The 11,061-nt window shown below is 50.2% G+C and overlaps 1 protein-coding gene and 1 long non-coding RNA gene across 6 annotated transcripts in view; one reads left to right on the plus strand and one right to left on the minus strand.

Annotated features, from left to right (window-relative positions):
• Positions 1 to 4,030, minus strand: part of PGM2 (phosphoglucomutase 2) — a 29,998-nt gene extending 25,968 nt beyond the window's left edge. The window contains exons 1-2 of one of the 3 annotated variants that reach the window (XM_037897938.2): positions 3,755 to 3,892; positions 2,334 to 2,560 (exon numbers count right to left, since the gene is read on the minus strand). Coding sequence is in view for 1 of the 3 variants with exons in the window: in XM_037897937.2 (XP_037753865.2) it covers positions 3,755 to 4,030 (276 nt within the window). In the remaining 2 variants the exon portion in view is untranslated. Of the gene's footprint in view, positions 1 to 2,333; positions 2,561 to 3,028; positions 3,477 to 3,754 lie in introns of those variants that run through there. The other 2 variants (XM_037897937.2, XM_037897939.2) reach the window with 2 other exon arrangements.
• Positions 3,930 to 10,537, plus strand: LOC114019473. 3 transcript variants are annotated; one of them, XR_005225208.2, is made up of 2 exons: positions 3,930 to 4,068; positions 7,095 to 10,537. It is a non-coding gene; the product is annotated as an uncharacterized LOC114019473 (long non-coding RNA). The 3 variants fall into 3 exon arrangements; XR_005225207.2 differs by having other exon boundaries at positions 3,931 to 4,068; positions 7,018 to 10,537; XR_005225209.2 differs by lacking the exon at positions 3,930 to 4,068 and adding an exon at positions 4,271 to 4,515 and having other exon boundaries at positions 7,018 to 10,537.
• The last annotated feature ends 524 nt before the right edge of the window (positions 10,538 to 11,061 follow it).

Here is an 11,061-nt window from a genome sequence, read left to right on the forward strand (position 1 = left end):
TTAAGTCATTCTAACTTGGAAGACATTATTAAGTATGATCTAATCACACAGGACCACCAGATGAAAAATACTGCATGAGGTTCTGAGTTATATTTTAAAGAGTCTTATTTATTTAAAAAGGGCCCCTGCAATGCAAAAGGATGCACCCCTGTAATCACTCTACATATTGCAATAATAATATTTGTAAAAAATATGCTTTGTGAGCTATCATTAGATAACTAATGACTTTCTGGTCAGTAAATATCATGGTGAAATCTATGTAGCAACATTATGTGTAAAGTTATGAAATCCCCCTGTATGATGTTAAAGGCACATATTCAAACTCACATAGCCCCGATTAAGCAGACTTGGTCAAGGAGGCCTATCAAACATAAGAATGTGTGTTTACCACAATTTGCATATAAGCTGTAAAAAAAACAGTCCTCAGACAGCAAGAGGGGAAAGAAAGAAGACCAAGAAAATTCGACATTAGAGCATAAATAGGTGAAAAGAAATATACCTCTATCCCGATATAACGCAGTCCTCACAAGCCAAAAAATCTTACCACGTTCTAGGTGAAACCGCGTTATATTGAACTTGCTTTGGCCTCGAGCATTTCCATTATCAATAGTTACTTCCCACCCCGACCCATCCACCTGCCCCGCTCCTTGTCCCGACTACCCCCTCCAGAGACCCCCTGCCCCTAACCACCCCTCCCAAGACCCCACCCTCTATCTAAGCCCCCCTGCTCCCTGTCCTCTATCCACACCCCCTGACAGGCCCCCTGGGACTCCCACTCCCTATCCAACACCCCCATTCCCCACCCCTGACCGCCCCCTCCCCAGAACATCCAAACCCTCCAACCCCCTGTGCTCCCTGACCACCTCCTCCCCCCCGAGACCCTCTGCCCCTTATCCAACCCCTCAGCCCCGGCCCAGCAGCATGTCAGAGCCAGATGCGCAGCCCCGCCCCCCAGAGCATTGCTTTACCGCGTTATATCCAAATTTGTGTTATATTGGTTGCATTATATCAGCGCAGAGGTGTAGCATGAAGCCTCCTTCCTCCAGCAGACTCCATGTCTACTTGCTCTCAGCTGGAAAGAACTTTAGTGAGGCATGACACTCAGAAAAATGCTTTTCAAAGGGTAACTGGACTATAAAAGTGAGGGGCAAAACACGCCAAGTTCTTGCTCCATACCCATCTCTCTCTTCACCTAAGATGACCAGAAAAACAGCCACTGGACTTTGGGGCCAGATTCTAGCCTGAGAGTTTGGTCAGCAATGTTACTGGAAATGTGGTAAGGAACTTCACTTTGAACCAAGTCTAGTTTAAGTTCAGAAAGAGTTTTATCTTTATTTTTCTTGTAACCATTTCTGACTTTAATGCCTCATTTCTTGTACTCACTTAATATCTCTTTGTAGTTTTGTTCTTTAATCAAAATTAATCCAGTGTTGTGAATTGTTTGTGTAACTCCATTGAAGGTGACAAGCTATTATGTACTGATCCCCTTAGAGGGGCAAAAGAACCTAGTGCAGGGGTTGGCAAACTTTTTGGCCCAAGGGCCACATCTGGGTATGGAAATTGTATGGGGGGCCATGAAATTGGAGCTTGGGGTGAGGAAGGAGGTGTGGGCTCTGGCTGGGGGTACGGGCTCTGGGGTGGTGCCAGAAATGAGGAGTTCGGGTGCAGGAGGGGGCTCTGGGCTAGGGTTGAGGTGGGGAGGAGGGTGAGGGCTCCAACTGAGGGTATGGGCTCTGGGGTGGGGATGAGGGGTTGGGGGTGTAGGAGGGTGCTCTGGGACCAGGGGTTCAGAGGGCAGGAGGGGGATCAGGGCTGGGACAGGGGGTTGGGGTGTGGGAGGGGGTCAGAGGTGCAGGCTCTGGGCAGCGCTTACCTCAAGCATCTCCAGGAAGGAGCAGCATGTCCCCCCTCCGGCTCCTACGCAGAGGCGCAGCCAGGCAGTTCTGCGCGCTGCCCTGTCCGCAGGCACCACCCCTGCAGCTCCCACTGACTGCAGTTCCCAGCCAATGGGAGCTGTGGGGGCCGCGATTGGGGTGGGGGCAATGTGCGCAGCCCCCTGGCTGCCCCTATGCGTAGGAGCCATGGGGGGAGGGGGGGCATGCCACTGCTTCCAGGAGCCATGGCATGGTTGGAGTGGGGCAAACTCCCAACCCCGCTCCCCGACAGGAGCTTGAGGGCTGGATGCAAAACAACTGAAGGGCTGGATGCAGCCCCCGGGCCATAGTTCACCCACCCCGACCTAGTGTATCTGGACTGTCCAGGAGAGGGCTGGACACTGCAGAACACACATTTTGGGAGGGAAACTCAGGACTGGTGGCATGTTGGCACGTCACCTGCAAATAGTAACCAAGGTTCCTGGAAGATGCTGTTTGTTGACAGGCTGCTGGGGTCAAAGCTGCTGGACCAGGGCTGTGGCTTTACACAGACACTCAGGGTGCAACCTGCATACTGGCAGGCTGATTAAGAGTGACCCAAACTGGAAGCTACAACAGCAAAGCATTGTGAGGCACCGCAGGTATCAGGGCAGGGGTGACACAGCCCCTCTGGTCTGGACTGCACCCTGGAATGTCATAGGGACAAAACAGGAAAATTAAAATACATTGTTGAAAACAAATGAAATGTAAGAGCCAAACAGGATATTCAAAAGCCAAGTAAAGTGCCATCATTAAGAAGGGGCTGGTAATAATTAAAATCAACTCTGAAAGAAAAGAGAACAAAAAAAGTAGAGATTATGACAGAAGACAGAACTAGCGGACAGAGTATTGGGCAGGGGCTCTGGAGATCCGGGTTCCAGGCCAGCTCTACACTACACTGGTTTGCTGGGTAACCTTAGGCACATCACCTCCCTGTGCCTCAGCTTCCTCTTCTGTAACAATGTACAGAGGGCAAGGAATGCTTCAATACAACCCCAATTCATCAAAATCAAAACAAAACCTTTTGCTGAAATGAATTGTTGGGATTAATTTTTTTCTCAGGTTCATAACAGAATTACTGGTCAAAACCAGAGAGAAAGAGCGTGGGCACTCACCTGGGAGGTGGGAAACCAAAGCTCAAATTCCTGCTCTCAGTCAAGCCTGACTTTTGCATTTAACCACCAACCCAGTTGAGGGGCGGGGCCCTCTCCCTCCAGAACAGTGGGGTGTGTCTGGAGTTCCCGTCTAGTCCTACATGTCCATGATTTCATAATTGTTCTCGACATGCAATGCTTGGTCGCCAGCCCTAGCGACACGTACTCCCCTTTGTCAAGGGCTCGGCCTGGATCTAGGGCGGGAAGGCATCCAAGAGTCTTCGTGCTCTATCGAGGCATTATTCCAATCAACAAGTTTGGCCTAAAACTTGAGACTTAACGGAGCTATTGTCTTCCAGCCGCAGGCCGGATGCGACTCTCTCCCTCTCGTACCTAGCGAGCGTTTCTAGCGCAGCCCCCACAGCCGAGCCACGCGCGGTGTTTTCCCCCCGTCAGCCCCACAACAGAAAGCGAAAGAGGCACAGGGACGCAGCCGCTTCCTGCGCTCCGCGCGACCCACCCCCTGCGGGCCGGCCGCCAGCGGCACGGAGCCCAGCGGCGCCGGCCAGGGCTCAGAGGCCGAGGGGCGTGCCGGGCACTCTGCCGCCGGTCACGGCAGCCCAGGCGGCCGGGCGCAGGCGGATAGCCGGGGAGCTCACTCAGCCGCCCGTCCCGCGACAGGGGCGACGCCGGGGACAGCGCGGCTGGGGCGCAGGCAGGGAGAGCGCGCCGGGCTCCCCGCCTTACCTTGTCCCAGCGCAGCCACTGAGCAGCCGCCTCGGTCAGACTGGGCGCCGCCATCCTGCCCGGTCGGTTCAGCTCAGCGCTGCCCTTCCGGAGCGGAGCGCTCAGAGGGGCGGGGATCGAGCGGGAACAGGCGCGGCCGTTAGCTTCCCTCCGGTTCGTCCCTGGGTGGGGCGAGGAAGGATCCGGCCATAAACTGCTGCCCCTCCCGCGGTGCTGCCTTCGCTGCGGCACAAACCGCTCCCTCTCAGCCGTCCCGCCGGCGGGGGCACTGAGCATGCGCCGGAGCGTTCGCGGGGGCAGCTGCCCTCGCTCCGGTCAGACTTTGCTGCCTGCTCTTCGGAGGGGTGTTAAAAGGGGGGGGGGCGCAAATCGCAGCGGGGGGAGGGGTCAGGGGCTGAGCGGGGGGCAGATATTTGCTGGCCGGGGGGTCCCGCTACTGTAGGTAGCGGCAGAAGAGGGGCTGGAAGGAAAAAATCGGGGGTGGGGGCCTGGGTTAAGACTAGGGGGAGATGTTGCCAGACCCTGTGTGGAGACAAAACTCCTGTCGGGGGAGGGGGTAACAGTTACCCCGTGGGCTGAGCCGCCTGCTGTGCTTGCAAATGTAGGGGGGGGGGGCAGAGGCCTTTTTATTTCTGCTGACAGGAAACTGCCTGTCAGCCCTGGAGCAGAGGGCGGGTTCCTGGGGCTGGGTTCTTAAAGGCACAGGCCTCCCACTGCCTAGACTGTCGATGCTGGGACACCGCAGCTTCTCTCTTTTTTATGTAAGTTCTGAGCTGCTACGTTACTGCGAGAGCCAGGAGACTTAGTGCTGTGAAATATTGTACAAACACTCCCTCCCTCAAACTCTGCGCCACACATTTTAAGTATTTAAAAGAGTCTGCTATCAGTTTCTATGTCTATATGAAGTCACCACAGCTCCTTTCTCTTATATAACACGCTGAAGTGCTAAACTACCCCCCAGAGCCCACACATCCGCACCCCCTGCTGCACCCTAATCCATTGCCCCAGCTCAGCCTGTACCCCTCCTGCACCCAACTCCCTCCCAGAGCCTGCATCCCAAACAGGACCAGATTAACCTTTTGTGAGCCCAGTGCTAAACATATTTGTAGGCCCCCATGGGGGCAATGGGAACATGGGGAGGGGCCAGAGTCCTCAGAGCAAGGGGCTGGACGGGGCAATGGGAAAGGGGCATGGCACGGCAGGGACAGCCCCATTCCACCCAGCCCAGTAGAAGGGCACTGATTACAAACCTGTAGCCGCCAGACGCACACTGGCCCACCCGGCCCTGCACTGTCATTGTGCTTCTGCTCCTTGGGGGCAGGCCCATGCCGCACCATGCTACCCCCTGGCCCTGCACCCCTCTGACCCCCTATACCCAGTGCCAAACCACCCAGAGACCCCCACAAACCCGTATGCCCAGTGCCCTCCCACAGACCACTATAAGAACAGCCATACTGGGTCAGACCGAAGATCCAGCAAGCCCAGTATCCTGTCTTCCGACAGTGTCCAGTGGCAGGTGACCCAAAGGGAATGAACAGACAGGTTATCATCAAGTTATCCATGCCCTGCTGTCACCCCATCCCAGCTTCTGGCAAACCAAGGCTAGGGACACCATTCTTGCCCAGCCTGGCTAATAATCATTGATGGACCTATCTTCCATGAATCTATCTAGCTCCCAGCACCCCCCCCCCCCCGCCACAGATCCTCTCATTGCCCAGTGCCCCCCTACCCAAACACCCCACACAGCTCTCCCACCATAACTGCACAAAGCCCTGCACCTCCCTGCCCAGAGCCCCCTCCCATACATCCCCTTACTGTCCAGTGCCCCCACAATCCCACTGCCACAACTGCACAGTGCCCACACAGACCCACCCCGACACACACAGATCTCCCCCACTGCACAGCCCCCAACACACTCAGATCTCCCCATCCCCCCACTGCCCAGTGCCCTCCAAAGCCCCCCACTCCCCAGCACCCCAGAACACACAAACCTTCCCCACTGCCGAGCACCTCCCACCCCCTCACTGCCCAGCACACACACACCCCCAACCCCCTAGAGATCTACTCTCCCACACCCTGACCCCCGGCCACAATAGGAGGTGACTGTGTCTGCCAGGCTGAGCCAGCAGCGCAGCCAGGGCTGGTCCTGGAGCACGATAACTCCAGCCCCTTGGGAGTGGTGCAATCAGCCAGGCAAGAGCAGGAGCAAGGCCTGCCCGAGCCAGGCTCCCTCAGGACCCAGATGCCTGGCAGGACCCAGCTAAGCCCCCCCGCACTGTCCCCTGTGACTGTCTGAGAGTGGCCCGGTCTCTGCACCAGTCCAAGGTGGCTCTGCCCCTGGGGAGGCAGGTGGGACCCCACAGGTCCCAGGCAGCAGAGAAAGCTCAGAGCTGGAAGCAATGCTGGGGAACAGGGTAGATCCCTGGGACATGACTCCCGAGATCCCACACGGTCCAGCCACACCCATTGGCCCCATGGCCAGCAGCCCTGCCCAGGCCGCATGGTGGACCCCAGCTGCTGGGTGATGAGCCCCCTACAGGCAAGTGGAACCTGCTGACTGAGAGCTGCTTACACAGCAAGGCCTGGGTGCTGGACTGCCCTGGGCGAGGGGCCGGACCTGGCTGTGTGGATGAGTTAGAGGGGTCCATAATGGGGCCCTTCCCAGTGTGGGCGTGGTGCCACTGTGCCATTGGCACCATTGTAAACCCGGTACTGACCCCAAACGCCCTCCCATGGCAAAACTCCCTTGGACCTGTTCTGGATGCCACCAAAAAATATACAAACCTGCTGCCCCTGGTGCTACTTTACTGCTACAAGAGACTTGATGCAGTGAAATAATTTACCTACATTCCCTCAAACTCTGCGTCACACATTTTGAGTATTTAAAAGAGAGTCTCTTATCACTATATGTCTACATGAAGTCTCATAACGGTTCACAAGTGTGTCTTTGCTGCTGCTATTATTCCCTGAATTGCGCTCTCTTCTTTATAATCCAGTTTAATTATAGTTTTGCTCCTTTAAAAATGTTATTTCTATTAGTGTTATTACTCTGAACACTTTGTCATTTATCTGTATTATCATTGTACAATGCAGTCACTGTGCTGTTTATTTTAATAGCTAATGCTCATCAAAAAATTTTTAAGGAAGTAGTTGTTATTGGTTTTAGCAATTCCATCTGTGTTTCTATTATAGCACTTGCTATGGTTTTTGTACTTTGATTTGTAATTTGGAGTTTTTAATTCTACCTTTTTTTCTTTTTATAGCACAAGTTTATTCTGTTGGGTCATGTGACTTCCACTATGACTGATTTCCTGTCCTGTTTTCAACAATTCCTTTGCAGTTGCTCCACCAATGAGGATTGCCTTTTGCTGTATTTATCTTGCCTGTGAATCCAGCCCTTAGTGTCCCATGTTCACACGTCATTGCTCGTGTGTAGAAGTTGATTCGCAAATATTCCATAAATGTATTATATTGGGTCATCCTACATCCTTCCCAAGGGCAAAAATCTTCAGCGGCAATGAAGGTTTGGACTGATGAGCAGTGGCTGCAGAACTTTTGGATGCACAAGTCCACATTCCTGCATCTGTGTGCAAAACTCACCAAAATAAAAGCTGCACTGACAATGGAGAAGCAAATATAAATTGCACTATGGGGACCTGCAACACCAGATTCTTATTGGTCAGTCAGCGGTCTCTCTACTAAACCAAGGTGAAATGGATTTCTTTAATGTAAAGTAGTCAGAACATATTGTTAAAGATCATTTCATGTTCAATGCCCTGTTAATACCTCTGCAATCACAGAACAACAAAGTAGTGTTACTGGGTTTCAGACTGTTGTCTCTTACACCTTTCTTAAGTTTCCATAGCTATATTTCTGAGTAAGGCTAAGTTTTCATAGAATCATAGAAGTTTAGGGTTGGAAGAGACATCAGGAGGTTATCTAGTCCAACCCCCTGGTCAAAGCAGGTCCAATACCAACTAAATCATCTCATCCAGGGGTTTGTCAAGCCAGGCCTTACACCAAGTAACAAGTTTTCAGGGCCAGAGAGAGGGGAGGATTTGTGCAGGGGCCAAACCGTGCTCAGGGGAGGGAGGGACAGATGGAGGGGGCAGGTGCCAGCGGAGAGGCCTAGGACATTGCGGTAGCCCATGATCGGGGTAGACAGGGGGCTGGGAGGTGCAACACATGGGGGGGGGAGCCTGTGCTGGGGCCCAAAACCAGGTGTGGGGGCAGAGGAGCTTGTGTCTGTCTTGGCTCAGCACCCGGTCCCAGGGCTGCGAGGGTCACAGTGCCACCTAGCCCGGAGCTTAGCAGTGCTCCTCTCTCTGAGATGCTGCACTAAGCTGCCCAAGGAGACTTGACTCAGTGCCCTGCGTCTCACTCTGACCTGCCGCTTTAACCAGCTTCAGCCTTGGCACAGGCGTTTGGGGTATGACATCATTGCTTTCCCATTTCTGGAGGTGTAATGTGCTTGGGCGTAGCCTCCTGGCAGCCCTCAAATGCGCCTTGTCTGCTGCCCCCTCCACCCCGCCAGCCGGGCACTCCATTCCTTCCGAGTCGCTGTCGATGCTTCCCTCCATTTATTTATTTAAAAAACAGTATTTTCATGACTCCGCCTCAGCACCCCCCTCATTTACCTTAGGTACCATTGTGCCACTTAAGGTAGGATTCTAATAGTAAATAATTCTACAAAATAGTTTCTGCTAGTAGATAAGCACTCACATCTCAGTGTTTTCTAGTATGTTTCCTATGTTCTTATATAATAAGTTTGCAATTCACAATTCAAAAATTGTCTTTTTTATTTTTCCTGGAAGTACAAGTCCATTCTTTATTTTATGACACCAAGACTGTCCGATTTCCTGGTTTACCATCAAAACTTCATCCATTTCCTTTGTTGATCCACAATGAGAACTGCCTTTTCTCAACCATTCTGCCTCTCTATCTAGAAAATTATCGCTCGTCTATACTGGAAAGTTTTACCAATTGTACAGGAGTTATACCAATAAATACCCTATGTGGACACATAATCTGGTATAAGAGTGCTTTTTGTGGTTTAGTTTAAGACTCTTCCAGACCAACCAAGCTAAACTTAAAAAGGCACTCTTATACCTGAACAACTGGCTGGGATGATTTAGCTGGGGTTGGTCCTGCTTTGAGCAGGGAGTTAGACTAGATGACCTCCTGAGGTCTCCCAACCCTAATCTTCTATGATTCGACAAACTGTGTCCACACACAGAGTTATGGCAGTATAACTATACCTGTTTAAACCTACAACAGGACCTTTGTGCTTCACGTCATCACTTGTGTGTAGAATTTACTTCCCAAATATTCATAAAGGGCACTATACTATCTAGATTCACGTGACATTGATATTAATGGGAATACTTGCTATGCAAAAGTTAAGCACTTGTTCAATTTTTTTCTGGATAGAGGCCTTAGTTTGCACACTAATACTGCAATTGTTAATTAGCTGTGAACTCTACCAAATAATCTATGTATCTAATACGTATCTACATTCCTATAACAGTCTATGCTGGACTTCCAGTAATATATAATTTTGTTTTCCCTTCATTAAAATAATTCATTTCTTTAACTAACTCCCACATCCTGCAAACACTAAAGCACATGCATCTCTTCACGTACTTTATCAGTTGCACTGATGTTCATTTTGCTACTGATTTGTTTATATTTGATTGGCCAGGGCCATGAAAGTAAGATATCCAATCAATAAATTGTCTTTACATTATCATAGTTCCATAATATTTCATAGATTTTAAGGACAGAAGGAATCTTAAGATCCTCTAGTCTGATCTATAACAGAGGCCATATAATGTCACCCCTTTATCCCTGCACTGAGCTTATTGTATTTGACCCTTCAGCACCTGGTATTTTCTCTGTGAAGGTACTTATTACACTATAATCAAGCCATCTCTCAGTCTTCTTCTTGATAAAATACACAGATTGAGCTCTTTAAGTCTCTCATTGTAAGGCATTTTTGTGGCTCTTTTCTACACTTGTTCCAATTTTTCAACATCTTTAATAACCAATAATACTTAAGAACTCTATATAGTATTCCAGTGTCAGTCTCACCACCTGATACTGAGGTAACATGATGTCCCTTTTACTCGCTACTCCTTCTCTATACAACCAAAGATCATATTAGCCCAGCATCGCACTGGGAACTTCTGTTTAGTTGCTTAATCACTGACTCCTAAATCCTTTTCAGAGTCATTGCTTCCCAGGATAGAGTCTCCCATTCTGTAGGCTTACGTTCTTTGGGCCAGGTTTTTAAAGGTATTGAAGACTTGAAAAAAAATCAACTGATGCCTGCACATAAATACACTGCTCCTGTTAAGTCTGATCTTTATTTTTATTGGAAAAATAAAATTGTCTATGTGTGACCCAGGAACCTCTTTGTGCCAACTAGAAGAGGACACAGGAGGTGCATAGGGTTTTACAGAGATCCCTTGGATTGGTATCTGCATAATAGTTCAACAAAGGGTGGCATGTGATGTCTCTGACGAGCGCCAGTAGCCCACTTATCATTATCATTGCAAAATATATTTATGTATAATGTTTAAGAAGTAACATATCTATAGTGAAAATTATGTTCTTAATGTCTTGGAGCTAAGGCAGGAGGTGACATATCTAGGAAATGTTCCTTTATACTTATTTCACTGCCTGGTCATTTATATATTATTTATGTATATCTCACACAGTATATGCCAATTTGCATATGAAGCCACGTGTGGACAAGAGATTAAATCTACAGGAATAAACAAACAGCAAAGGGGGTGTCCTGTTTGTGAATAAAGACAAAAGATTATTCTGATATATATTGAAGTGCAAAGCAACACATTGAGCCCTTCAACAAAGTTATAGGGTTACTATATGTCCGGGTTTTCATAGATGTGACCTCTTTTTTGGTAGTCCATTTTCTGATCGGCTGGATTTTTGAAATAAGAGTCAAAGTCCAGGGTTTTTGTAGAGCAGATGTTGCAGCTCAGAAAAAGCCCCGACTTTGGTGCACTTTTCAGTTGGTCCATTCCCCTACTGCCCTGGCTGCCAGCTCTGTGGAGGGGCTTGTGCCAGCCACCCTGCCACAGTGACAGGACGCAACACTGCCCACCCACCTCCAGTGAGTATCTCCGCTGCAGGTATCCCTCCCAGCACCTCCAGGTATCCCTCCCACTACACACACCCCTCCAGCACCCCTCAAATACCCACTCCAGCACCCCCAACTGTACCCACCTCCAGGTCCCCTGCCCCCCAGCCAAATGTCCTCTCTTTGGGAATGTAAAATATGG

The sequence above is a fragment of the Chelonia mydas genome, chromosome 4, assembly GCF_015237465.2.
Source record: "Chelonia mydas isolate rCheMyd1 chromosome 4, rCheMyd1.pri.v2, whole genome shotgun sequence".
NCBI lineage: Eukaryota > Metazoa > Chordata > Testudines > Cheloniidae > Chelonia > Chelonia mydas.